Genomic DNA, 27,956 nt, shown 5'->3' with positions numbered 1-27,956 from the left:
ATGATGATAATTAGACTTTAAATTTAATCCCAATAGCAAAGGTTTACCTAACCTTTCTTAAGGAAACCATATATGGCAAACGAGCGAAAAAAAAAATTAGAAAACGTTTTAGGGAAAATTATTATTTATTGCTGTAACTAATTGCAAGACAAATAAATGTTAAAATCGTTAAACCATGTCTGAAATTTTCTTTCCGGCCGCTAGTTCATATGTAAATTTTCATTTTATCAACAAAAATTTCAAGTGGGTATGAAATATCTCATTGAGCAGAGGAGCAGTTACGAGCAGGTACACATCTGCTCATCGCACAAAATTTGTAACCGATATTCCACCTCATATTCCACGCAAGTACACTTTGAGTAACTCGATAACACGAAAATTGATGTATGGAAATGATTCGTATGTCAACGGCATATTGACATTATGATATATGAGGACAATTAAATCAGGGTTAACGTATGAGCTGAACTGTATCACAAAGCATACATAGAAAACGAAATAACAATTGTTTAAAATGAACATTAGTCTAATGGTACTAAATATTGACATACAAATGTGTAATCGTAGTGAAATAAAATATACTCTTCGCAAATTCTCAGTTGTGTGATAAGTAAACCGGCATTTGTGTAATTTAAGTAAATTGCTGTCAAACAAACATATCCTGCGTATTTACGCTATTAGGCTTCATTGTTTACCCCATTCCTCGCCCCCGCGCGTACTTATATGAATAATAAATTATTGCACAATCATTGTGTAAAAACTGGCAGAGCGTTAAATTATGATTAATTAATGTAACTGCATGAGATCTCTAAACAGAATATAAGGACTCTAAACTAAGGACTCTAAACAGAATATAAGCAAATATAAATCTATAAAACATCGATTGCAGATAAGCAGACGGTATAAGCGGTAGAGGAGCAGTTAGAAATAAAACGCGGCCGTATGTAAACAAACGACCGCTAAATCACTACAGGCATACGAACGACGATAAGAACAACATACGGCGGGAAATTGCCTACCGTTTAATATAACTAAGTAACCAGACATTACTAAACGATGTAGTCATGTAAATAAAGAAATGGTAGTAAAATACCCTGAAAAATTGCTATAGCAATGAACGGCAAAGCTCAAATATATTAAAATGCCGGAATAAATTAAAACATTTAGGAATCGATGACGTCATGTGTGGTGCTAAGTGCACCACCCGCACCACCCGCTCCAGAACCGCCACTCTGTATACTACTCCCCTTGTCTCCATCAGTCAGGGTTTGGGCCTTTTTGAGACCAATTTCCTCCAAGTAGAGGTTGCAGTAGTCGTGGCAGTTGTTGGTCCACTTGAAATACGAGCCAAATTTCTTCATGATTGCGACAGCCTTTGATATGAGGTCACCAGAAGTTGCCTCGATTTTACCGAGAGGAACAAGCTTATCTTTGATATCTGATGGTATTTTCCTTGTCACCGGATAAATTCGCTTTTCGCCATCAACTGTTATGAAGCCAAGCTCGACAGAAAAGAAGCGCTTTCCGTCAGGTGATAACACGATGGATTTATGAGAACCAAATCCACTTCCTTTTATGGAATAGACTTGAAATTCATTTTTCTCTTTCAAGTCGGGGATTGTGCCATCTCTTAGCAATTCTTTTAGCGTGTCAATATATCCCTGGAGAAATTGCTCGCCTTCGAGCATCGGTTCAGCGAATTTCTCATGCGAAATATCAGACATGTTGAACTAAATGGAGTGAAAGTGAAAATAAGCTACAGTACCTATAAATTATTATAACGAAAGCCGGATTTACAGAATCGGTCGCTGTACACTAAAGTTCATATTTTTGGTAACTATATAAATGAAGCCTTTTGAAGGCTTATAATCACGATTCACAAACGATAAATTATAACATTTTTTCGAAATCATATTTATATATAGTCCCATATTCCAATATAGCTATGTATATATTAGTTTGAAATTTAAGACTAACAGTTAAACTTAAAGGGATTTCTAAGAAAACCGGCCATTTGCATGTGTGTTCTTTTCTTTCTTGGAATTGGATTCGCCAGAAGTTTGAAATGAAACTCGACTAAGCAGTCGCTATAAATTGAAATATTATCAAAACTGGGGAATGTACTTTTAAATCGGCAAAGTTATAGAATAACAATCTTCTCTCCTAAATTATTATTTGTTTCTGCTAAACCACATATGATATAAAGGAATAAACTGACAATTCTTTTCTATATCCGCTGAAAGTTCATGTTATAAGTTATAACATGTATACAGTATACACAATCAAATTAATTATCTTTGTCTGCTGCAAAAGCATATCTCATGTTTCGGAACATCTAATAACAAGTTCATCAACTATTTTTCAAGCGCACTTGGCTTATGAAATATGATCTCAAGCGCTTTCGGTTGTTATTTCAAAACACTTAATGGACGACTTGCGCTTTGCTATAATTTCCTACCTTGGCGATAAAAAAGACATTTTCTGAAAGAGCTTACTAAAATAAGTAAAACTGCCAAGTTTCACTGCGAATTGTTGTAAAATACGGAAAATATACCCATGCGAAGTTGTCGATTTTTGTATACGACCGGAAGTTTGCAACTAAATTAGTTTAATACACATTTCCGCACGTGATACAAAAGTATACCAAATTTGCCAACTTCGCATGGCTATATTTTCCGTATTTCACAAAATTTCGCAGCCAAACTGGCAGTTTTACTAATTTAAGTAAGATCTTTCTAGCTGGGGTGATTTATTTTCCTCTAGTTACTTCTATCAAAAGTTAGTCTAAAGCGCAAGTCGTCCATTACATGGTTAGTCAACATACAACGTGAACGAGCATATAATTTATAAAGCCACAGACAGCGTACGCCATCATTAACCCATCAAAGAACATAACAAGAGCTTACCAAGCTTACCTTCCTGGTTACCTTATTTGATTTGAATCACCTCAGCGGAACCGCCAAATCAAGTTTTATCAATAAGCCGTCGTTTATATGTGCCGTATTAATATTGCTTGTTAAATACGTCATACTCGTCATCACTTCCTGGTAATCTAATTCGTAGTAATTCATGTCTGCTGGCATATGCTTAGCAACGGGAATCACAACAAACTACGACATAAATCATGCCAATGACCCTATCTATGCATGGAGCCTCAAATGGACGTTATCGCAGAGAATCGTGCAGTAGTGGAACTGTTCACTCTAATGCATACGTAGGCTATAGCCCTTTCCACTATCGCGTTCTTTTAGGCGCGAAGAACTTTAAATGCTTCCAAATTAGTATTATTTAATGAAGGGTCAACGAATGCTCTCTTTTGATTATTCAGCTAGCTTGTCAAATATGACATATAAGGGTTTAGACTTTTACGGTCGTGTACGTGCGTATGCAAAACCGCGACAGTGGAGAGCAGCCCTTAAGCTTTGTGCACATGCACGACTGACTTGTTAAATCAGCTTCAACTTCTATTGTAAATTGCCGGTGTTTGAAACCGTTTTCAGGTATGAAAACAAATGTGAAAACGCTCGAAAACGTAACCGGCGTGTGCATGTAGGGTTAAGGCTGTTTTCCACTTACGCGCGTTTTTCATATACGCAGGTACACGCACGTCAAAGTCGAAATCCTTATACAAGTTACCTTTGAAAAAAAAAGTGAATAAATCGGAGGGACTTAGTGTCCTGCTTATTCTAGTATGCATTAGTTGACCTAGATGTTAAATAATAAAAATCTAAAAGCATTTAAAATTTTCCGTACGTGTACGTGCGTATAAAAAACGCCTAAGTGGAAAGCAGCCTTTAGTCTTACATGCATTGACAACGTAATAATCACTTATGTTCCTTCTTTGCAATAATATGAAGCTCGGAAAAGCGCGCAAATTTTGAACACCAAAGCGTGTGCATCAACTATAGATACTGCATTTATTCAGAAAAAAATGTAACGATTAACTTAAATCATCAATTTGTAGAAAACACTACGTGCATGTATTTGTTAGTTATAATTATGCAGGTCTTTCGGTCCGTTAACCCGGGCTTCCAACAGTGCAATAAGTATTAAGTATATTAATTGTTAGGATGTTCTCCATTCAGAGGTAACAAAAATGAACGCTTATTATATTATGGCACATTTTCACTATGCTGTGGGTGAGTTGGTATATAACACAGCTTCTAGCAGGCGCCTTGGACAAGTTTACTTGTGATTTTATTCAAATTTTCAAAATCAGCTTCGAACTGCAGTACTTGGTCAGTACTCTCATCAACACTTGCCAACCTTCGAAGGTTTTCCCGATATTTGTCAATAAAATCCTGGCCTCCCATAGCGACGGTGATAATTTTCACACCAGCGTCCTTTAACTTCTTTGCCTCCTCAAACTGATCAACCAAAGCCGTATCTGTCGCTATCCCGTCCGTAAACAATATCAAAACATCAGGAGCATCGCTTCGGTCCCCGTTTTTGCCGTTGAAGATCTGTGCAATCAACAAAAAACGTTTGTCACAGTTGGGTGACACATTTGCAAGGGAATCATGCAGATGGAAGTTCAATTAATATAACTTATTATTATCTATTATACTTAATTATTATATTAATTATTGTTACTATATAGCGGAATTATTAATTATCATAATTTACCCAGTATAGGCAAGCAAAATCACTGTAAGAGTAGCATGTGTGAAAGTTTGAAACACCATGCAGTTTCAACTGAAGAGTTTGAATTTCTTACCCCTTCCCTGGCTCTCTTCAATGCATCACCAGTTGCGGTTTTCAACGATGCAAGCCATTTCATATCATCAACACCTTGATTAACCGCGGCCAAAGAGGTTTTCTCGTCAAAATTGAATTCAATTTTTGTTTGAGTTGCTCTCCCAAACTGCATAAGGGCTATTCGTACCTTGTCAGGTCCGATAGCAAATTTTTGGTTCATCTCTTTTAGTCCTGCTTTGATCTTTTCAAAGTTAGTTTCTCTAACACTGCCTGAACCGTCGACTATATAGAGAATGTCCAGCTTAGTGTCCATGCATTCTGCATCTGTAAAAGACGTCCAAACGCGTATCGTTATAGCCGGTTCTCATTTGTTAGATCGGGAGGACATGCAGTGTCAAAATTTGCGAGTAAACTTTTTGTACACATGCATGTTTTCAAATCTTTCACAAGAAGACTGAAACTTTTAAATTATAGTGATGTGACGTAACTGAGTAAGAGTAGCGTTTAAGCAACTTAATTAACATGAGATGTGCATTTCAGGACTAGTGACATAACCCTCCTTTGAACATTTGAAAATTGAAACCCACTTAAACCTGTATACCCTAGCTGAACTCGCTTTGTATTAATGAAATTAAATTCTTTTTGCGAATATACGGCTCCATACATAGAATATAATTGCAATTACGTTGAAAGGAAGGAAGTTTAACGCTTTATTTAACTCAGGGTGGAGTTTTGAACTGAAAAGCATTGCATTCGTAAAGCAAAGTGACATGGAAAGCTTTATTCAAAGGCAAAACAACATATCTGTCAAAGTTCGTTTTATGCAGTTTATATATATAACGCGGTAAAAAACGTCGACCGCTCGTAATAAAAAACTACTGCTCCATCGTTTTCATTCAGCTTTATATACGAGATTTTATCAACATCTTGGTCGAACATTCAATCTATTAACTTTGACGCACATATGTGTATTTAAATACTCGACGATCACACAAGTCATGCAGCGTAAGAATCGTACGAAAAATCCTATATATGCATGCGTAAATTTAACAGAATATTATACCTGCACAAGTCGTTCCAATGAACCCATCGGGACACTCACACGTGAACGAGCCATCCTTGACGGTACAAACACCGTCGTTTTGACATGGCTGTGAATCACATGGTGTTGGCTTTCGCTCTGAAAGACACATGCAAATAAGACCTAAGATATAGCTATATTAAAATGAATGTTAATGAACGCATTTTAAATGTTGTCAAGCAAGAACTGGAAATCGATTTTTTTCTATTTCATAACTTGTCATTGATTACCATTGGCCATGCATGTATTTTAATCAAGACTACACACGATGAAAAATTAAACATTTGTTCCAAGACTTCAAAAAATATATTCAGCTAATAAAATTAATATAGGCGGATAATAATGTAAAGACGTTTAAGATAATGTCTATACAGCCCCTAAATCTGTTGTTTTTGTGACATGTAAAAAATGCACTCGTAAATCGATGAGCTCAAGCCATTCACACTCTTTCTGGCATGCCAAATGCGCAAAAATAGCATGCAGTCACCAACCTTCGCACGTGGCTCCTTGGTATTCGCTTGGGCAATTGCATGAAAATGAATTTCCCTTCACGGAACATATCCCATCATTCTGACATGGAAACGAGTCACACGGACCTAAATCACGCGAAATTAGAACCACCCAAGATTGGAATACCTGATTCAATGCGTATGTTCTATTGCTTTCCCCAAAACAAAGAGGAATTATGTTTTAGCCTAGACTGGAAAACGTACCTTCGTTTGAACAACTTCGGTCCTTCACACACTTTACTGCTCCCATATCACACGTGCTATGAGAAAGTGAAACAAGTAAAAATATGTTGGAGAAGTAAACGAAAGAAAAATTACATATGATGAAAGCTTGCAAGAACAACAGCGATCAAAACCGCAACAATACTTCATACAGTTGCATGGCAACAATAATTCACGACTGATTGTTATTATAGTTATATCATCTCTGATTAAAATTTCGCGGCTAAGTTTCATTGTTTAAGATGTGTAATTTTGCTTTTGTTAATATTTTGCCTGCAGAGTGTGACCAGTATATAGCTATAATATATCAATATACACCCCCGTTCCAAATAGCTACGGCCCTAGCTGAGCTTAGCACATGTTACTCCCTCAAAATCAAGTTGCTTGTTGTGTGCTAAGCCACAATCCTGGCCAAAACCATCGACTACACTCTGAATGATTTGAACTTTTTTACGCAAAACATTAATATTTCTGTTTCGTTCCCCCCCTCGCCCCCCCTAATCAATGTTGAATCTATGCTAAATGCTTGAATGAGTTATGACTCGTCACTCAACATTGATTTGTGGGGAAAAGGGGGAGAATTTTGAAATAAATCCCGCGACTGCTGACTGTAGTGTCAATTAACACAGAGTGTCGTCAATGTTTTGACCAGGATTGCAGGGAAGGGAACTTCAAAACGAACTTGTGCGTATGATTGGTTATCTTCGCCATCAATTCATTAAAGATTGTAATGCAAATAAAACAATAATAATAACTACAGCAGCAAATAGTGACAATATCAGCAATAACAACGACAAAAGACATTATATTCTTTCTCATTACTAACCAAGTTTTGCAATTTCCAACTTCTGTACTCTCGCCTGGTTGGAGTGTTTTCCCCTCAAATTCACATGAACACTCAGAAATTGAAATACATTTACCATGATCGCTTAGAACCGACCCAGGAGGACATTGACATCCGGGAACACATTGCTCGTTGCATTTCGTAACACGTGACAAGTCGCGACAACTTTGCGCGCATGACGAACCGCACTCAGTGAAAATTTGACCAGGAATTTTACACTGCTGAACTAAAATCACACAAAGAAATTATTTAAAATGCACTCGCGAATTTTTTCTTAAACTTACTCTACCTATATGTTTCTTCTTTATGTTACAGGAAGATTATTAATTTGTATGAGAAATATTAAATCAACATACAACCTCGCATCCCTGGATACGAGGGCAAAAGATAAAGGAGACAAAAGAGAATTTCAACAATTTAAACCGGTGTAAAAATTTATTGATAGTGACATTTCGTAACTGTCATCGTGTTGTCTTCATACGTACTGTTTTCCCTTACGTTCCTTCGCTTCTACCCTATGTAATCTACTAATCTACATATTCAAATTTTGCATGTAAAAGTCTGTAGAAGCCCTAAGTTAAGACGAGACGTCACTATAAAAATATTTTATACTTTTAAACTGTTGAAATTGTCTTTTTTGGCTTTACTAAAAGCACTATGTTGGGCTTTAATATTTATCATCCGAATATGCTTTCCGCCCGGCACGTCTCTGGCAACAGTATTGAATTAATTCACCATACAAAATTCACCATGATTATTAACCAAAAACTACAAAGTTATTACATGCTATAATTTGGGCTAAAAACGCGGCTAAAGCTTCTCCTGTTTTAGTTGTCACTTCGTTGGCACTTACCACATTGAGGAAGCGGCAGAGAAGCCACGGTATTTCCAACAAACCTCCAGTCAAGCACGATAGAATTTCTGCTGCAGATCTGACTGTACGCCGCAAACGAATCGCACACACATAGCATCGGGTCCTTGCATCTGCAGGCGTCGAATTTGCAGTCAGCTATGAAGTCATTTGGATTCACCTTCGCATTACACGTGGAAAATGGTGGTTTCTTCATCAGCTCGCACTTCGCCACGATTTTTGCAGCGTCGCTGTTCGCGGCCACACAACTACCCACAGGGGGTACACACGGGTAGTCTTTCGCGTTGATGGTATCATCCGCGGGGTTTCCATTGTTGTTGCCACAAAGTCCGCACGTTTTCCCTCTGTACTTGCTGGGGATGACCACTGTCACGCTGTGACGACAGTCCCAACGCACTGTAACTCCAATATCAGTGGTCACGTGGAGCCACCGCACGCTTGGGTTTGTAATAACAAAACCTGTGGCATGGTATAAAAAAAAAATAAAAACTGATACAGTTAACTATATGAAAGGTGTCAGCATGTCATAGAACATTTTTGAAACGATCGTCGTGCATGGTACATCAAATTAATGTGTACAGGCGTCTTTCTGAAAAGTCATGGTGTATAAACAGAATTTAAAAACAAACAAAAAACCTGCCTTTTCGTTTCAGAGGGAAATTCTTGATCTTTGCCCCGTTCACGATGGCCGTTCCCAGTTCCCGCGTCAACTTTATCTCGACACCATCGATCTGAATTCTCACAAATGAAACGCACGCAGCCGAGCGCCCGCAAGCCAAGTTCTTCGTCCACACTCTAAAGGACTTCGCTGGACCACAATCTTCGGCAAAGATATATTCACATTTTCCTTGGAAATCGATTCTTCTGTTGTCGAACGTTGTGTAATGTGGGTCGCCAACAGCTCTACATGATGCTAAAGAAGAATAATGCAACAGTTTTTAGCAGTTACAATATTTTTACCAGTCTGTTAATTTACTGTATTATTGGGAGACTGAGATATATTTACCCCTCCCCGACCCTTTCCCTACTCCCTACTCTCCTGACGTCCGTTTCCATTTTATGAATCTAATCATCTTACACTGCTCATCCTCGCAATTTGTGCCGCCAAAGAGCACAGGACATTTACAGGAATATCCATTTCCGATCACATGACAAACACCGCGGTTAAGGCAAGGATTGGGAATACAAGGATTTGGTGGTTCTGCGGGAAGAAAAAAACAATGCTATTTATTAAACAGAGCCTGGTTCACGAGACATGCTCGAATTAATATCGTTAGCCATAGTTCATACACATGCAGTCTGATATGTCAGCCACTCGAAATGAAGTGACTTAATCAAGAATATAGCAGAGTCTTGATTGTACTAAGTTTTTACTCCAAATGTACACACAATACCGCTTCTTACTTTTCTCACATGTCCTGCCAATAAAATTATTTCTGCACTGACAGGAGAATGAGGCTCCTTCGTTGCTACAAATCCCATTATTTTTGCACGGCGACGAATCGCATGGCCGCGGTTTCGGCTCTGTACAAACAAGAAAAAAAAATAAAAAAGATGGAAACACATACTGAACTAAATGTTCAAAATGAATTAACGAGAAATATTAAAGCTTGCTTCGGCCAAATCGGGCAGATGGGGTTGTCTTTAAAGGGCTGAGGTCAGTTTTTAAAAGCTAGGTGGCTCCAAAAATTTAAGGATCTGCATAAAGATTGTCAATCAGCCATGAAGCAAGGGTTCCGGAATTAATCGATCAGGTAAAAGATGAGTAAATGAATACGCCCCCATCCTCCCTCCTATTCCAGCTTGTAATGATGGGTTTGTGCATGGTAAGTGGTTGGCACCTACCATTACATGTCTCTCCTTGGAAATCTCCAACACATTCGCATTTGAACAATGCTCCGTTCTCCGTGCATTTCCCATTATTTTTGCAGGGGAAAGATTCACATGGTCCTAGAGAGAAAAGGCTATGTGCGTCATTTTCTATAGCGTTTTCAACTTTTTTTGGTTTATTAACTTTATTTGGGACATCAAAATTAAACTTCTAATTCTCTATAGGCTCGAAAGATTCCGAAATGATTCGTTCTTACCTTTCTCATTACAATCTCTATCATCAACGCAAGCCATCACCCCAGATGTACAAGTGCTGCAAAAGAGACATATTTTCTATTTCATTTTTTGAACGCCTCACCTCGAGCAATTGGCTTTTGACTTAATTTAGGCAAATGAACTGGAGTAGAAATATATTTCAATTTTTGTTCTTTATTTGACTTGCTCCCACGAGCTGGTAAAAATTTACATTGTTTCAAACACGGAAAGCATTTTGGTAAACGCATAATTCTCATCTTGAGACGCCGTAAATAAACTAATTGAAAATCAGAACCAATTTTTCGTGGTGTATTCATGTATTAGCCATGTCCCTAACTCATGGATTCCATATTGCATGGAAGGATGAAATAAAAACACGCATCTAAGGTGGATGTTTATGTCAATAGAAATAATTCATATTTTAAATTGAGTAAAGCATTTAATGCAGATAGAATATTGTTAATCATTAAACAAATGTAAAAACATACGACGATTATCAAGCATAAATACAATCGTACCATCGAGTATATTCTGCCTAATGAATAAGTCCAATTTATGAGTGAAAATTAATATATTCAGTCATATATTTCAGTTTGCACGCTTTTTAACTTTTTCATATAACCACATTCATGGTATGCCAAAAATACAACAATCTGAAAAAGGCAAATAGGGGATTCGAGGGTTCAGATACTGTGAACTATGGATATTGCTTGATCATATCATACCAAGTTTCACATTTCCCGACTTCAACCGCATCTCCCGCTTTGATTTCCTGCCCTTCGTACTGGCACGGACATTGAGCAATCGGAATGCATCGCTTTTCATCGTTCAGAAGTTGGCCATCCGGGCACTGACATCCGGGTATGCACTCCTCACTGCACTGAACATCACGTGCTAGATCACGACACGTTCTTTCGCACGCCGAGCCGCATTCCTTGAAAATCTCGCCAGAGTTTTCACACTTTTTCGCTGAAACAATTTATAATGACTTTATTTTCGATGTTGAAAAGCTTAATTCTGTTTTAGTATGATCACCATTGTATATTTGTGCAAATATCTATATAGCTGTAAAAGACATTCTTCCTGCCAGGTATATATGGTCTAGTTAATAGCGGGCACGCTTAAATATTACTAATCTACACGACGCAGACGTTATATGAAAACAGCCGCTAGAAATCCAGTCCGGTCATTAGTTTTAATTAAAGCACTGATTATTTTTTTTTACCAAAAAACTGCAGACATAACGGCAGTAATACTTCATGTATATTTGGTGCATCTTATTTGACTAAACTCACTATTGCGCATGCCCTCAAAATGCGACGTAGATTCAATTCAGTCCATTTTACACACCAAAGGAAATCCGGAATCATCGTGCGCGTTTTTTGTGAAAATTGCGACTGGTTTTGCAATTTGGGTGGACTCGAATGTCGACGTTTACAAAATACATTATTCGAACAAAAGACAAGACATTCGAGCGTGCGTTGTTGAAAGTTGAGTGATGAAATTACATGTTGTGACGAAATATTGAACATTGAGTATCAACATTGATTTTTGGCGGCGATGGAACGCCATATTAATTGTGTTGAAGAGGAGAGTCAGAGTTACATTTGGGCTTAACACGGGCAAAAGATAACCGAAAATTGACGATATAATAGTTGAACATAGCCACACGTATAACATGTCGAGTTTACAGGAGTCAAGCGCAGCGATGGCATTGTTAAAAGATAAACTTTCACGTTACATGACAATCGAAGGGATCGAATATGGCATGAAATTTGTTCCTCGATCGACTGATGTGATTATTAGCACTTCGCCGAAATGTGGCACGACCTGGATGCAACAGATTGTTCATCAGTTAAGAAGTGGAGGTGATATGAGCTTTGCAGATATCGATGACGTTGTGCAATACATTGATTGGCTTACGACCTTGGGCAAGATCTCGATGCCGAACAGAAATATCAACCGAGATGTTTCAAGACTCACTGTTCCTACGAAAACTGCGCAAAGGGCGCTGGCAAGTACATTGTCGTCTTTCGAGAGCCATGCGCAGCTTTCTACAGTTTATTTGATTTCTTCCAAGGAAGATGTTTTAAAACTGGTGAAATATCAGTTCATGAATTCGTCACCGACGCACCAACTGGCGAGAGTTCGAATTACTTCAAGCACATTCTCAGCTGGTGGCCACAGAGAAATGATCCCAATGTGTTGTTTCTGTTCTATGAAGAAATGTTGGAAGATTTGGAATGTTCAGTCAGAGCGATTGCATCCTTCATAGGCATTGATGATGAAGCACGTATAGCGAATGCTGTGAAGATGAGCACGTTTGATTTCATGAAACAAAATCAAGACAAGTTCGCATGTCATAGCGTAGCTCGTGCTCGAAATAATATAATGGGGTTTCCTGAAGAGACCCGGTTGCAACGCGTTGCGACAGGCTCTGCTACGAAAGCCCTTGAGATGATGGAGGAGTGTACCAAACTAGATATTCAAAAAATGTGGACTGAGACGATTGGTAAAGAATTGGGCGTTCAGGATTACAACGAATTTAGAGAAGCTTGGAAGAAGTATTTCTCTGTAAAACAGGACCATTAACTCGTGACTGTTATTAGCAGTGTATACGACTTAATTGAAATATTTCTGGACCATTGAAACATTAAACGTGAATAAGCTAACTCGTTGTAAAATTTCATGTAGCTACTATAAAAGAAAAACCGCATATTTAAGTTATGCGCAGATAATTGGATTTGAAACATTAATCGGTGTTGAGATGATTGGTTATGGGGCAACGTTCAGGTAGTTATTATAATATTATTGAAACAAGACGGCTGTTCTGACGTTAACTCCGGCGTGCCGTGCACGTGCCTTCAACATAAAGCCTTCAATATAAAGTCTTCAATATAAAGTCTTCAATATAAAGCCACTGAACATAAACAATATAGTTCATACTCATTTCATTTATATGCCTTGCGAACCTAAATGTTGTTCGATCGCGACATTCTGAAGCACATCGTACTTTAAAAAGTATAGAAGTTCAATTTTAAATAAACCGCATGATCACTTTGTCTTACTCTTACACTTTGGAGTTCGCGCTTATATTATCTTCAATCCTGTGGAAGCTGCGACGTGTCAACGCGCCCATAAACGACCACATCTTGTTAAACGGTGAAATAGCAGTGATTTTATTAAAATAGGACCAGAATCTACATGTATTAATTATATTCTTACCCCATTCTTACCCCATAAATGTAAACTTAATCGAACAACAACATCATTAGAACGGTTAATTGGTATTTGTTCCTCTTGGAAGAACTGCCGTATCATGCGAGCGAAATCAAATCGCGCATCGGAAAATTAGTCAGAGATTTTGAGAGCTGTGCACCACAACTCTTGGGAGACAAAAATGTGACGTAGATAAATACAGTCACATTCGCTTTTCAAATACTAGTATATTTCGCGCCAAAACACACTTGCGACGAAGAAAAATAATAAAAAAAACAAAAAAACAAAATCAAAACAAAACCTAGGCGAATGATATTCAACACGCGTTCAAAAAACCATATGACTCATTTCCATCATTCAAACGTTCGCATGCACAATCCAATCAAATCGTACCTGTGAACTCAAATAAGACTGGAACGCTCACTCTGTCGAAATTTTGAAACCAAGATGGCGGACACTGAAGCCTTTCTTGTAGGTATGATCCAGGCCTCCACGCGGAAATTTCGTAGGTAAAATGGCGACAATTTTTATTTTTCCTTTTGAAATTTCCACGCCGGAGGCCTGGATCATACCTACAAGAGAGGCTTCATGATCCGCCATCTTGGCTTCACTCATTAATGAGGGAAAGTCAGAGTGAGCGTTCCAGTCTTATTTGAGTCACTGTACCTAAAAGAAAGTCCGTCATGATCTGCCATCTTGGCTTCACTCATTAATTCAGAGAGTGGGCGTTCCACTTATTTGAGTTCACTGAATCGTACTGACATACGATTACAATATCAAATTGAAATCCCACATACATATAGAGACAGCAAACTCCTTCGTTCAGGAAATGACGAGGATCTAAATTCTGTTTTAAGTTGGAACGCATAAAGCGAAATAAACTTGTCTATTCATTGAAAAAAACCCTGATCCGATGCGAAAAAAGTTTACATAATCCGGTCCGATCCAATCCGAAGGTGATGTAAGTATCATTGAGGAGAAAGACGAAATAGTGTCCTAAATCCGATTGGATCGGATTCAGATCAGATTCGTGCACCACCTAAATCGGTACTAAATCAAAAGCGGACCTCCATTCAGTTCAAAATGTGTTCAGTCAAGCTCATAGAAATAAGGTCAAGCTTATCTAATGGGATCAGTTCGCTTGACTATTTTAAAAGAAAGCGACCGCAAAACGTCGATCGAGCGACATTCCGCACTGAATGCAGATGCGCCTTTAGGATAACTTATGGGTAATAAGGATATCGAATTGGTAGTAGGAATAAAAACACAATACTCACCACAAGCTTTCAAAGATGGATACAAGAAGGATCCTGCAAATCTCCAATTAACAATCTTGCCATTATCAGCACACTGCTTGGAGTAGCTGGCGAAAGACGAACACACGCAATCGATCGGGTTCTCACATCTGCATACGTCATATTCACAATTAGCAATCAAATTACTCGGATCGACGGCCGAATTGCATGCTCGGAAAGGCGAGGACCTCATCAATTTACATTTGTCAATTGAGATTTTGTGACGGCGTTTGGGACGCAGGGTCGTTCGGGGAGCGGTTTGCATCCTTTCGAAATTTTAGACAGCGGGTTGTCGTCTGTCCGCTTTCCGTTGTTGTTTCCACATAGTCCACATGTTTTTCCTTTGTGACGCTTATTCAGGGTCACTGTCACTGAATTTCTACAATCCCAGGTCAATTTCAGACCCACCTTATTGGAAGTCACGTATATTTCGCTGGAGCTAGGTTTCGTTACTTCATAATCTGGAAAAATATATTTTCGTAAGATAAGGACTTATGAAAGAAACCTTAATTTACTATTCCAGCGAACAATTTTAATGAAATAGGAAAGAAAAACGAACTTTAAAAAACCTTGATCTTGTAAACTCAAACTATTTGCTTTTAAATAACAAGACAACATTTTTGCGGAGATATTTCGATCCTAATGCCAAGTCCTTGTCAAAGAAAAAGACTATTCACAAGCTTGCTATTTATACTATACAAATAATTACGTTCGCAAGGTTCGGCTTATTGTACACCTGTGTGTCTTTCATACATTGCTGTCAGTGACGCAGTTGTAGTGATGCATACCGTATATGATGAACAAACACTTCCCGCACGCCAAGTGCCTGACAGATTATTTTGTAAGTGCAATAGCTTACAACAGAAAACCGTCGGGCAGAACTAAATTTATGAATAAACACCCCCCCCCCCCATCACATTCGGAAATATTGCATCAGAGGTAATGGAACATATTACATTCTTTTTCCTTAGGAGAGCAATGATTTTCATTACCTGACTTCACCACAGGGAAATCGGAGGTCTTGACGCTGTTTATCAACACAAAATTGGCGTTTCTGGTCAGTTCAATCTTATCACCAGCTAGCTGTATCTTTACAGACTCCGTACACGAAACCCTAGATATGAAACCAAAGCCACACCTAACATTCTTTACAAAAACAACGAACTCTTTAGCAGGACCTCCGGCGCAATCTTCGGTCAAGACGTATTCACATGTTCCCATAAAGTTAAATCTCTTTTTGTCAAATGTAACATAGTGTGGGTCACCTCGTGCGTAACACGTGCCTGTAGAGAAAAAACGCATGACCAGTTAAATTTAGTATAGGCTTCATAAAAACATTCCATGTTTGCATGCCAAGAGGAAGTTTGTGGAATGAAAACTGAGTTTAGCAGGAAATTTTGACCTTCAAATTGGTTAAACTTTTGCATGGAATTGATCCTACTACTTTTAATACAACCATGATTCTGGAAAACGGCAGAGTTTAATATATCGAATGATTGGGGTTCCTAGAAGTATTTCTAGGAAATTTTTGTAAGTAGATTTCAGCGATATCGAATAATTGGGTCTTAGGAATTTTGATACATTTTGCAATTATCTACCAAATTGAATATAATGCTGGATAATGCTTTCGCACATGTTAATATAACGAAATTGAACTGATATTAAGAGTTGACAAGTCTTACTTGATCCATATTGACATCTGGGGCCACTGTAACCATGTCTGCACTTGCAAGTCCATCTTCTCCCCCACCTATTGCATATTCCGCCGTTTAAACATGGCCGATTGCTGCACGGGGAACGCGTAATAGCTAAAAAAATATTGTTGCAATTAAGATTAGAACAAATTAAAAAACATGTCTATGTCCACAATCTTGACCCTCGTGTCCACCCCACTCTATCCGGTCTGGCAAAGTTAAACCGGAGTTGAAGATAAACCGGCGACAGGGGCAGGCACAGACTAATGGCACTGGTTGGAATTCATCAGTCAAAAAGTCACAAATGCAAAAAACTAAATACGAGATTGGCAAAAAATTAGAACTAGTCTAAGATCGAAAATACTAAAGTATGGACCCCACTATAGGTGCTTAAGTATAGTTCTAAATTTTGGATCAGCCCCTGATAAACGCGGAAATAATAAAAATAACCTATTCTGCACTCTAATTAACAGTTAATATTAGCTACCATTTTCACATTTTTTCCCATAATATCCTCGTCTGCATCGACAAATGAACGTATAGGATTTTCTTCGACGCAATCTGATCTTTTGGCATAATCCTCTATTATGACAAGGTGAGGGTGAACAGGGGTTACCAGAGAGACGACGACGTCGACGTCGACCTAAGAAATACATCACATATTCAAATGACCGGAAAATGAGCCTCCTTTAAGAGGACGCTCCGTTGTAAGGCTAATCAGGGGACGCTCCTTTGTAAGGCTAATCAAGGGACGCTCCTTTGCAGGGCTAATCAGGGGACGCTCCTTTGTAAGGCTAATCCGGGGACGCTCCTTTGTACGGCTAATCAGGGGACGCTCCGTTGTAAGGCTAATCAGGAGACGCTTCTCTGTAGGGCTAATCAGGGGACGCTCCTTTGTAAGGCTAATCAAGGGACGCTCCTTTGCAGGGCTAATCAGGGGACGCTCCTTTGTAAGGCTAATCAGGGGACGCTCCTTTGTAAGGCTAATCAAGGGACGCTCTTTTGTAGGGCTAATCAGGGGACGCTCCTTTGTAAGGCTAATCCGGGGACGCTCCTTTGTAGGGCTAATCAAGGGACGCTCCTTTGTAAGGCTAATCAGAGGACGCTCCTTATTTTTGTAAGGCTAATCAGGGGACGCCCCCTTGTAAGGCTAGTGATGAGAAGTCGATCCTTTATCCTTTTGTTCATTTCCACACTATATTTCCGTAGAAAAACTCGGCAGTCCTATTCATTATTTACTATTAGTACTTTTAGTAGAAACCAGTGTTTTCATGAACAGTGACAGGTATAAACAATTGATTGTTAATTTAAAATCGAAGACGAATTGAAGCTAATTTCTTACTTGGTCGACGTATGCGTATGCGTTTGCGTGATTTTCTACGGGATCGCACGCGAGAATTGCCCGCTCGTCTTCTACGGCGATGTCCTCTTTTGTAGAGAGTGTTTGGTTGAGACATCTCTTCTTCAGAGCGAGGCTCTAACTCCTCTTCTTCTTCAGAGCGAGGTTCCTGCTGCTCTTCTTCTTCAGAGCGAGGCTCGAGCTCGTCTACTTCCTCAGAGCGAGGCTCCAGCTCTTCTTCTTCAGAGCGAGGCTCCAGCTCTTCTTCTTCTGCAGAGCGAGGCTCCAGCTCTTCTTCTTCTTCAGAGCGAGGTTCGATGTCCTGTTCTTTAGAACGAGGCTCCAGCTCCTCTTCCATTTCATAGCGATGCTCCAGATCCTCTTCTTTAGAGCCAGGCTCCAGCTCCTCTTCTTTAGAGCCAGGCTCCAGGTTTTCTTTATCAGAGCGAGGTTCCAGTTCCTTATCTCCAAAACTTTCTTCAGTTTCAAATGCTTCGTCTCTCATGGAATCGAAATCTTCCTCTCTGGTGGACGATGTTATCTCCGTGTGGAGCGTAAACACAAGGAATGCTAGCACGAAATACCGCGGGCTGAAGGCCATTTTGTTTGGAAAACACCAGGTTTGAAGGTTGTTACCACCTGAAAGATAGAGGCCAAGAGAACTGAGAGCAAATTCGGGACAAAATGTGATGCCTGCTAAAACATGGAGCATCAAAAACATGCGCAGACTTAGTTGATTGCCACCATTATGTGAAGAGATCTAGTCGGATCACGGTCGGGTGTACACGAAAGAACACAAACGAGTTATCCAGGAACTATAGACTCAATATATCATTTATGCCAGAGAAACATAATTTCAATAATAAAAATACATCGTTTAGTTAAGAAATGCTGTCAAGTTTGAAAAATGTATATAGCTCTCATAAATTCGCAACTTTGTATTTTTTTCTTTATATAACAATGCTTCGCGGAGTTTACAATTGCATCTCTAGTTGCATCGTGTTATATGCATGTATGTTGGCCTATACAGGGGCGTGACTAGAATGATAATCGGGGGGTGTTTATTCATATATTCAGTTCTGCCTGACGAATTTCTATTATAAGCTATTGTACTTACAAAAGAAATCGGCGGGTCGTCGGGTAGAACCGCCACTGCTTAGATTAAAGTTTGGTCAACAGTTTAAATCATTCATTCCTAGAGACTTGGTTATTCCTTTGCATATGGAATGGTAGCAAATCCTATCTTACCAACGTTTTCTAGTTGAAAGTTCAATCAATAATATACCCAACAAGTTCGTTTGCTTAATTGCTATAGTTATCGGACCTAACTTATCGTAAATCCAAGTTCCATTAATCAATACCCTAATTTAATCTTAAGATCACGTTTAAATTAGGGTAAGGGTGACGTTTATAATTGATTAAAGTGAACTTTAATCCTAAATCTAATCCTAACCTAATCTAAGGAGTTAAATTTGGGTGTTTACGATTTACTAAACCGTGGACTTATTACGTACTGAAATTGCAGCCAGGAGTAATCATTATATATAAGAGGAAAGGTTGACACTGGCTATAAAAACGTAAAACAACGTTTATTAAAAAAATTAAAAGACGTTTTGGTCGAAAGACCGTCGTCGGTTGAAATGGTGTTGAAAATATAATACATGCTAGTTATATACAAGTTGATGTTATTAGAATTTAGACTGAGTACTCATAATTCACTTGTTCCATTCAATGCATCGAGACAGACGTATTGGAAATATGAGCAGCTAAAATACATATTTTTTACCGAGATTGTATCGCATTCACAAGGCGATATTTAGTTCATCAGTGCGGTCACGGTCTATAGGCTGTAGCCGCATATAGCCTCCTCCGCAGCCGTGTCCACATGCAGGCATCTCTTATGTGTGGTTATTTCATTGAGCTTTTAAGTGAAACAACTCCTAAAAGGTTCAAAAGCCGTACTGGCAACTGAAGCACGAAGAACTTTAAAGACTAGTAATACTGGTTGATATTTAAAAAAGAGTTTGAATTACAACAAAACAATGAAATGAACACACTAATTATATTTTATCCTGTAAAGCATAGCATGCACAGAGAATGACTGCAATATCATAATAACTTTAGATCATATTATATTTACTTACGCGAGCTTCAGTACTGTAGTCTTCGAAGTTACTTCACTAAAGCGAGGTGACGATTTGAGTCCCTACTCATTGAAACAAAACGTTTTAAACCTCAAGCACCTCCCAGAGAAGGCGGGTTCAAAACACACAGACTCAGTACAGTGATCGCGGCTCATTTCCTTGTCGGTATGTGCTACAATAATTATCTTTGTGGTAAAAATTCTATAGAGCGAAGAAGATGACGCTGTTGATGTCCAAAAATAGCCAGTCTTCTCTGTCTAATTGCGAACTCTTTGTCTGGAAGAAATTATGATATTAACTGAACTGGAAATCTTTTCAATTGATGTTAATCTAGCATTTTCCCTCAACCTACAGGCATGCAAAAAACGAACTTTTGGGAATGATTATACCGATTACAGTTGCTTGAAAAACATCCTTAGGCTTGTTAAAGTATGCTCTATTATATTCCAATCAATCAACTGTAAATAGATTTAAATTTGGTCAATAATCCCAAAGAATCTATAGATGCAAGTGTAGCGGCAATGATTCCTCGATGATAAAGTGATAAAATGAGAAATATGCAGTGATAAATGGTGTTTTCTCAACAGACCTCACTCTGCTGAGATGGATTAGTCAGTAATTGTCCCTCAAAATGCTAGAAATCAACTAATCTTAGGGACTGAAAAATACAGATCTTGCAGACAATTACCCCATTCTTTAAATTACCAATTTTCAGTTAGGAGCATTTTTTAATGTTCCCCCTCTCTGTACTATACTCCTGTGACGATATCTGCAGTGATAAAACAGTCTTAAAATTAGCTATGCTGTAAAGTGAGTTATGAGACTAAAACGTATACAAGGATGTTTTAATAGTTGACCTGCATCTAAGAACGAAAGGGGACTTATAGGCTCATTAATATCATTACCGAGACGTAAGCCTAAGCAAAACCGCTGCTTCCTACTGGTTGCTGCTTTTAAATTTGCATGTTTAGGGAAAATGCATGTGTGTTATTGGTTGTGACGAAAGGGGACGAAATCCTAAATAATTCAGTCAATGTCGATATATGCATGTCTTTTGTACGGATCAAGTCAAAACGGGTCTTTCAAACTGATAGCTAGATAAATGCATTTATATGGTAGGGAAGAAATACGCAAATATTTATCTTGGCAAGATTGGAATAGAAGATGCGTTCCCCTAACGCTCTTGTCAGATATATATAGAATGTAGTGTGACTGAATGACCTCGTAAATGTATAATATATAGAGTTTATTAGTCGGTGTTTTACAGACCTCGATCAATAACCTGGTCACAGCCACAAGGGAAAAAGCACATACCGCAAATCAGGAATATTCTTTAGATCAATAATTTACTGAATTTCATCTATGAAAATCAGTGGCGTACCCAGACTGGCGATTTAGTCCTGCTATGGAAATTTTATTAACATTACTCATTTCTTTAGAAATTCATTGTTTTCACTGTCAACACGAAAATATCAGCATAGTGGGGCTAAATTGTCAGGCTGACTACGCCACGAATTGCATTTAAGAATTGTTTCACTGCCTACAACAAACAACAAGTGTGAAAGTGACCATGGAGAACGAAATTGTTGATTTAAATGTCCTATATATGTGAACTTAAACAATATATTTCAAGTTTTGTTTACCATCTACATACCTACCGCTACTTTACCGCTTTTTAATGTTCGTATATTGTGTTATGAATATTGTGTTCGATATCATAAGTTCATAGGAAACAATCTGCATACAAAAGTTGTTTTATAGGTCGCATTAGCATATGCACTGACATAGCGAATAAGATCTCGGGATTTTGACGAAAGAACGTTGCATAAATGAATATTAGTCCGCTTTCGTCCTTAGATGCAGGTCAACTAATACAAGAAAGCTAGAAAATACTCTTCTGGCGGCTGATGTGCAGAGGTTTTGGTTCGGTTATCTCGTAGAATGTACGGTGTATATTAAATACTGGCTGGAATTCGCAAGACGGTTAATTACACCGCGACACACGGCAGGGGCAATGTTAGCTTCGCAACGTGTTACCTTTGGAAATAATCAGGAGAATATTGAAATACGATATCAACGAGAGTAATCCTGACACTATCTTCGAAATATTTCCCGGTCGACTTCATAATGGTGCCTAGGCACTGATTCGAGTAGCTTCATCGCCTGAAGAAACCATTCGCGAGGCGAACTTTGAACAAGCAACTTTGAATTGTAGCCCCCAATTGTGGCCCTAAAGAAATTCAAAACCGATTAAACCAGCCTGCTTGTATCGTGTGTAAATTCTTGTATTCTTTCTACCCGGAACCGAGAACTCCTCCTCTTTTATTTTGTAAATTGTACTAGCAATCAGTCGGACACAGCTTTGCCGACAAGTTGAATAAACTGATGGCTGTAAACGAGATGTCTTCAGCCATGCGAAATTTACGCAATTTTCAATGCCGTTCCCGGCATTATTAGCTATATGCAAACCTGATGCGAAGACTCTGGCAGGACATTACATTTGAGGGTTTAAAGAGAAGAAAAATATAAATCTTGTCATTTAAAATGCATGCTAACCTTGCAAAATAATGTAGCTAGGTGTCTCGTGTTGGACAAAAGGGGATTGTGAAATCAAATGAGCCGTGACTTGCGAGTTCGCAGCAAATTTGAATATGAAAGAAAATTTTTTGACTCGCCCTGCACACGTAGTAGCAAAATTCTTAATAAAATCACCCAGGGCCAACCTCTTGAATGCAGAGTTTGACTGTCTCGGAAGATTTATGATTGACACTGTACAGCTTCGCAATACAGACTTCAAACATGACTATCTTGTAGTATTAAGAACAAGTAACTATGCATTATGAACAGTGCTAAGCAAATTAATTTTCAACATTTATTAGCACAATGTGATCGAAATATTTAATGCTGAGCCTTTCTTTGAGCAGCAATAACTCCTTGCATTTCTTCGCGTTTTCTCTTGCCACGTCGATGGGTTCCAAGCTACAACAGAATAAGATACATAGTCAGTGGGTACCAAGCTAAAACAAAATAAAAGATGTATATGGTAATGACCATGATCAGAAGAAAAAAAACTTGTTTGACACAAACACTCAGGTCTCCATGTCAAAATAGGACGAATCAAAGCATTACGCATTACATTTTTACATTAAATTTGCAAGCAAATTTGCTCTGAAACATTGTAAAAATGCCAAAACTTTGGTGAAATAGTTGATGTGATTGAGATTAATTTGTTTTGATTGAGACAATGCACTTTAAGTTCATAAATTTATGTAATTTTTATATAATTATGTGATTTTGTAAACATGAATTTGAATAAACAATTTTTATGAAACTACTGAGTTATGGCATATACATTTAGACAAAGGTAACAGCCAAATTTTGAACCAAGCTGCTGCAGTTGTTGAAACATCTCATGCAAGAAGACTTGGTTTGAAAATCAAGATCATGTTGTTATCCCTTGCAATTACTCTGATCAAAACATCAATGTTCTGCATTACCCTTTTCTTGACAAATTTGAGAGCTTTTTTGTCTTTCCCAATGCGCAACATTTCCATGCATCTTTTTTCATAGGGAGCATATCCCGTAACTTCTCGGATCAAATCCCGGATAAGTTTCACACGTTTGTTGCAAGCCTAAGTGGGCAATAATGACAACATTAGACAAAGCATCATTAGCCACAAGTACCCAATAGTGCAGATGGACTTCACATAATAAAAAGTACTTAGATTAGAATACAAAAATTCTGAGGATGTGACACTTACTCCCTTTCTTCTTGAGGGTTTTGGCTTCATTGCATTTTTTGTGACTTTGTGACCTTTTTGGAGGCCAACGGCCATCTCCAACTTTGGAGAGGACATTGTTTATGTCTAGCAACAGAGATTAAAAAGATTTTGAGTAAATCACATAAAGTATGGGATAAGCAAATAGAATCCAAGATCAGAATACTAAGCAAAGCTTTGAAAAGAAAAGCATTTTAAAAATATTGCTCTTAAAGAAAACCAACTTGTACACAACTTCTCACAAGTCTGTAAACAAGCAGTGTGACTTAACTTGCATTTACAGCTTGTCTTTTACCAAGTTTGCCTGGAACAACTTTAGAATACCTGGCAACTAACCATTTTATATTGTTATGCACTGTTCAAAATTATCTCAACAAAACGTGAGAAATTCAAACTGATTTGTTCATTTTGCTTCCTGATCCACATTCGAATCCTTAAACTAAACATTCTAGTATGTATCACAGGCTTGTTCTTCTCAAGAGGAAAGAATTCAACTCATGATGTTTTAAGTGGCCAGGGGAATTCTAAAGTTAAGCCAATTTGTCAATCATTAAGAGATGCTGCACAAGGTTCTTTCAAAAAACCTAATACAGCCATTTTTCAAGGCTGAAACACAAGATTGTGTACACCAACATGGATGCAATAAAACTGAATTGTAATGCAGTGTAATAATCAAGGAAGATGTCTAATAATTCAACAAACTTGAGTCAACTTGTTTGATCTTGCAATATAGATGGGGTTAAATTGTTTACAGCTTGTTTGGAACAAGACATGTTACAAGGTGTGAGATTTTTTATACACGTGTAGTAAACAAAGTCTAAGATACGATCTATTAAGAGCTAAGTACAAATTAAGGAACCATACTGACGGGTAAATGGATAAGCAATTGCCGTACGATATATAGAAAGGTTTTAAACCAAAAATGATATACTGATAAGACACTATCACTGCCCTTTGATATGAATAAACATGTTTACAACTGAGGTCCAAACGTCTGTATCCAATATTACTGGACGACAGTTTTAATAACAAAAGGAGGCAAAGATGGGAAAGAATAGTAAATACTAAAGGGAATTAACCCAAATAAGTCAAAACTCTATTCGTTTCTACCAAACAAGCTCAGATGTAGATGATATAGAAGGATTACTTTACCTATTTTTAATGTACGACCAAGTTTTCAAAATGGCCACTTCGAAAGAGAACCACGGCCGCACAGACAACAGGGAAGATACTTTGGAGGAACCAGGAATCCGGGGGATAGATCTTGAATCCCTCAAGAGAAACGGGGGGTGAACTTTGTAATCGATTTGTAATTGTAACTTGTAAGAGATTGCCACGCACGCAAGATGGAAAGTTTGACACAAAAATTGTTCGAGAATGTTTCAGAAAAATCATCAAAATATCCTAAGCCCGAATTCAAGTTTACTTATGGAACAGCTGGTTTTCGTCTTAAGGCGGAGCTCTTGCCCTCTGTGATGTATCGCATGGGTTTGCTTGCTGTTTTACGTTCTCGCGCTCTTGGAAGCAAAACGATTGGACTCATGATCACTGCTTCGCATAACCCCGTTCAGGACAATGGCGTGAAATTGATTGATCCCATGGGGGAGATGCTTGAGGCTGATTGGGAGAAATATGCTACACAGTTGGCCAATAGCGATGATGTTGTGAAATGTTTGAAAGAGATTACCCAACATCTGATGTTAACAAGTAGCGAATGGAATGATGTTGGCAATATAGTGGTAGCACGAGATACCAGACCTTCTGGAAATGACCTTTCCCAAGCTGTTGTAGATGGTGCTGATGCCTTTGGTGGCAAATTTAATGACCTAGGTTAGTGCCTAACCAGTGGCATAGCCAGCATCGATAATTGGGGGGGGGGTCCATATTCATATATTCATGTAAACAGACTGTAAAGACAATTGATTTAAAAAGAAATTAATCCTGTTTATCACGACTATATGAATATGGGCCCCCCCCCCAATTATTTTTCTGGCTACGCCGCTGTGCCTAACCAGTTAGTTTTGATAAATTTTACTCTTTCAGACATACAGACAGGGACAAGATAAATACCCCTTATACCTCCTAGAACACCCTGAAAATATAGCCAGCTGTTGAAAAGTGCTACCATTCATCTGTAAGACAGATGTATTCATATGTAAGATAGATGCTCTATTTTGTCATAAAAAACGTCTTATGTTCTATAGTTTGTTATCTAACTCTGTCTTGGCAAACACTTTTATGAAGAATATGGCATCTAATATTGTTCTTCCACTATTTTACTGATCCTAAAACCAGATTATTTAACCAGTAATGTTTAAGTGCCATCAGTTAGAATTTGCAGACATCTTTTTACTACCTAAATTTTATCATTAATCTCAATCTTAATGTCTATACAGGTATTCTAACAACACCTCAACTTCATTTCATTGTTCGATGTATCAATGACCCTAAGTATGGACACGCAAGTGAGGATGGCTACTACCATAAAATTTCTTCAGCATTCCTCAAGTTGACCAAATCTAGTTCTTTAAGTCCTGTCAACATTGATGGTGCAAATGGTGTCGGAGCACCCAAGATGTCAGAATTAGGCAAACATTTGAAGAATGCCCTGCAAGTGTGTGTTTTTAATGATGGAAGCTCTGGAGAGCTCAATAAAAACTGTGGAGCCGATTTTGTTAAAATTGCTCAAAAAGGTCCTGAAGGTTTAGATATTAAAGCTGGTTGTAGGTATGTATAACGATTTAACCCAGTATTAAGAACAACTAAGTTACTTTAGTAAGAGAGTATGTGAAAAAATACGCACAAGCAAATATAAGTACCACCTATTTCAGACTCATACAATACATTTGCTGTAATATATTTTTCTACAGTTGTTCTTTCTATACTAATTATCTGATAAAAAACCCTATTTTAAAACGTTGAGAGAAGTTTTTCATGCATATTTCATACAGTTGGTACGTCTGTACCTGTTAGTTGCTGTTGAGAGATGTATGGCAAATTGGCAATTTACCGAAATGCATATTATTGCAGGTATGTATCATTTGATGGTGATGCTGACAGGATTGTATACTTCTACTACAATTCCTCTGGTCGGTTCCATCTCCTGGATGGCGATAAAATATCAACCCTTTTCGCGAGTTATCTCAAAGAAAAGTTAGAAGCTTCTTCCCTGAATCTCGACCGTGGTCTTGGCGTGGTTCAAACTGCTTACGCAAACGGTAGCTCCACTTCGTATTTAAGAGACATCCTTAAGATCCCTGTTGCATGCGTGAAAACGGGTGTGAAGCACCTACACAAGAAGGCGGAAGACTTCGACGTAGGCGTTTATTTTGAGGCGAATGGTCACGGCACGGTACTGTTCAGCGAGGCATTTAAATCTGAACTGAGCCGGGCGAAACAAGAGCCGCACTTATCAACAGAGAAAAGGGAAGCATTAGAGGATTTAGAATCGGCCATGAATATTATAAACGAGACCGTTGGAGATGCCTTGTCTGACATGCTGATGGTCGAAGCGATTTTATGTGAGTGGAAATGGGATTTACCATCGTGGGACAAGTGTTACGGTGACCTTCCAAACCGGCAGAGGAAGGTGCGCGTCAAAGATCGTACCGTGATTACGACGACCGACGCCGAAAGGAAGACGGTGACGCCCGAAGGTTTGCAAAGCGAGATCGACGCTTTGGTGGCGAAGGTTGGGAAGGGAAGATCGTTTGCTCGTCCCTCGGGTACTGAGGATGTTGTGCGCGTGTATGCCGAAGGTGAAACTCAGGAGAGCGCAGATTCATTAGCATTGGCCGTTTCCGGCAAAGTTTATGATCTCGCTGGTGGTGTTGGGGATCGACCCACATGATTTCAACGCCGTTAGAACCTATAGTATTATTAAACAAATTCACTTTAACATTCACAATCGTAGATAACCTACTCAGGACCATATTCATTATTCACTCATTGCATCGTGCGCTCAATTTCGTAAATTTAAGACTATTTTGCTTGTCTAAGGGACAATTGATTGGGTGGTACGTGTGTCATCATGCTCCTGTAACACAACACCGGGACTATTAGTTTCTGAGAACTTCGTGTTAATATTTAATATTAGAAAAATATTTAAATTAGAATTAAAAAATCAAATTTACAAATTAAAGCACCACGAATGTTTCAAAGATACGAGGAAAATTT

The 27,956-nt window shown here is 38.4% G+C and overlaps 5 protein-coding genes across 6 annotated transcripts; 1 reads left to right on the top strand and 4 right to left on the bottom strand.

Annotated features, from left to right (window-relative positions):
• Window positions 1-840: 840 nt before the first annotated feature.
• Window positions 841-3,004, bottom strand: LOC114539574. The gene is made up of 2 exons (XM_028560216.1): window positions 2,916-3,004; window positions 841-1,730 (listed from the first exon to the last, which is right to left on the bottom strand). The coding sequence occupies exon 2, from the start codon at window positions 1,722-1,724 to the stop codon at window positions 1,164-1,166; it is 561 nt and encodes a 186-aa protein (XP_028416017.1). The 5' UTR covers window positions 1,725-1,730; window positions 2,916-3,004; the 3' UTR covers window positions 841-1,163.
• Window positions 3,005-3,898: 894 nt separating this feature from the next.
• LOC114539548 (von Willebrand factor-like) lies at window positions 3,899-15,012 on the bottom strand. The gene is made up of 14 exons (XM_028560182.1): window positions 14,807-15,012; window positions 11,036-11,279; window positions 10,313-10,368; window positions 10,071-10,175; window positions 9,630-9,749; window positions 9,304-9,426; window positions 8,866-9,138; window positions 8,208-8,684; window positions 7,337-7,580; window positions 6,493-6,548; window positions 6,271-6,375; window positions 5,762-5,878; window positions 4,718-5,022; window positions 3,899-4,463 (listed from the first exon to the last, which is right to left on the bottom strand). The coding sequence occupies exons 3-14, from the start codon at window positions 10,347-10,349 to the stop codon at window positions 4,164-4,166; spliced, it is 2,262 nt and encodes a 753-aa protein (XP_028415983.1). The 5' UTR covers window positions 10,350-10,368; window positions 11,036-11,279; window positions 14,807-15,012; the 3' UTR covers window positions 3,899-4,163.
• LOC114539550 (mucin-2-like) lies at window positions 14,921-22,870 on the bottom strand. Of its 2 annotated transcripts, none has more exons than XM_028560184.1 (8): window positions 22,039-22,870; window positions 20,690-20,770; window positions 20,002-20,277; window positions 17,861-18,496; window positions 17,006-17,161; window positions 16,507-16,632; window positions 15,817-16,107; window positions 14,921-15,285 (listed from the first exon to the last, which is right to left on the bottom strand). In XM_028560184.1, exons 4-8 carry the CDS (start codon window positions 18,456-18,458, stop codon window positions 15,017-15,019), a joined length of 1,440 nt encoding a protein of 479 aa, XP_028415985.1. In that variant the 5' UTR covers window positions 18,459-18,496; window positions 20,002-20,277; window positions 20,690-20,770; window positions 22,039-22,870; the 3' UTR covers window positions 14,921-15,016. The 2 variants fall into 2 exon arrangements, with proteins under 2 accessions (XP_028415985.1, XP_028415986.1); XM_028560185.1 differs by having other exon boundaries at window positions 20,707-20,770.
• On the bottom strand, window positions 22,860-25,009 carry LOC114539551 (60S ribosomal protein L36-like). Its single transcript, XM_028560186.1, has 4 exons — window positions 24,933-25,009; window positions 23,763-23,867; window positions 23,499-23,633; window positions 22,860-22,980 (listed from the first exon to the last, which is right to left on the bottom strand). Exons 2-4 carry the CDS (start codon window positions 23,856-23,858, stop codon window positions 22,900-22,902), a joined length of 312 nt encoding a protein of 103 aa, XP_028415987.1. The 5' UTR covers window positions 23,859-23,867; window positions 24,933-25,009; the 3' UTR covers window positions 22,860-22,899.
• A 100-nt stretch (window positions 25,010-25,109) lies between these two features.
• On the top strand, window positions 25,110-27,785 carry LOC114539549 (phosphoacetylglucosamine mutase-like). The gene is made up of 3 exons (XM_028560183.1): window positions 25,110-25,610; window positions 26,177-26,507; window positions 26,811-27,785. Exons 1-3 carry the CDS (start codon window positions 25,127-25,129, stop codon window positions 27,628-27,630), a joined length of 1,635 nt encoding a protein of 544 aa, XP_028415984.1. The 5' UTR covers window positions 25,110-25,126; the 3' UTR covers window positions 27,631-27,785.
• Window positions 27,786-27,956: the final 171 nt, after the last annotated feature.

This window comes from Dendronephthya gigantea, unplaced genomic scaffold, assembly GCF_004324835.1.
Source record: "Dendronephthya gigantea isolate DGI-Jeju-01 unplaced genomic scaffold, DenGig_1.0 000206F, whole genome shotgun sequence".
In the NCBI taxonomy this organism is placed as follows: Eukaryota; Metazoa; Cnidaria; class Anthozoa; order Malacalcyonacea; family Nephtheidae; genus Dendronephthya; species Dendronephthya gigantea.
Note: the sequence above shows the minus strand (reverse complement) of the source record. Positions and strands in the feature narration are given on the sequence as shown.

Excerpts from the sequence above, each read along its gene's own strand:
- LOC114539574 (XM_028560216.1), bottom strand. The coding sequence starts at position 1,724 with ATGTCTGATATTTCGCATGAGAAATTCGCTGAACCGATGCTCGAAGGC.
- LOC114539548 (XM_028560182.1), bottom strand. The coding sequence starts at position 10,349 with ATGGCTTGCGTTGATGATAGAGATTGTAATGAGAAAG. Across the intron at positions 6,549-7,336 it reads GTTGGAAATTGCAAAACTTG|CACGTGTGATATGGGAGCAG; the intron begins GTTAGTAATGAG and ends ACTTTCTCATAG. Across the intron at positions 4,464-4,717 it reads TGAAGAGAGCCAGGGAAGGG|ATCTTCAACGGCAAAAACGG; the intron begins GTAAGAAATTCA and ends TTGATTGCACAG.
- LOC114539550 (XM_028560184.1), bottom strand. The coding sequence starts at position 18,458 with ATGGCCTTCAGCCCGCGGTATTTCGTGCTAGCATTCCTTGTGTTTACG. Across the intron at positions 17,162-17,860 it reads CATACGCATACGTCGACCAA|GTCGACGTCGACGTCGTCGT; the intron begins GTAAGAAATTAG and ends TGTATTTCTTAG. Across the intron at positions 15,286-15,816 it reads TTTCCCTGTGGTGAAGTCAG|ATTATGAAGTAACGAAACCT; the intron begins GTAATGAAAATC and ends ATATTTTTCCAG.
- LOC114539551 (XM_028560186.1), bottom strand. The coding sequence starts at position 23,858 with ATGTCCTCTCCAAAGTTGGAGATGGCCGTTGGCCTCCAAAAAGGTCAC. Across the intron at positions 23,634-23,762 it reads AACCCTCAAGAAGAAAGGGA|GCTTGCAACAAACGTGTGAA; the intron begins GTAAGTGTCACA and ends TTGCCCACTTAG. Across the intron at positions 22,981-23,498 it reads TCAAATTTGTCAAGAAAAGG|CTTGGAACCCATCGACGTGG; the intron begins GTAATGCAGAAC and ends ATTCTGTTGTAG.
- LOC114539549 (XM_028560183.1), top strand. The coding sequence starts at position 25,127 with ATGGAAAGTTTGACACAAAAATTGTTCGAGAATGTTTCAGAAAAATCA. Across the intron at positions 25,611-26,176 it reads TGGCAAATTTAATGACCTAG|GTATTCTAACAACACCTCAA; the intron begins GTTAGTGCCTAA and ends ATGTCTATACAG. Across the intron at positions 26,508-26,810 it reads GATATTAAAGCTGGTTGTAG|GTATGTATCATTTGATGGTG; the intron begins GTATGTATAACG and ends ATATTATTGCAG.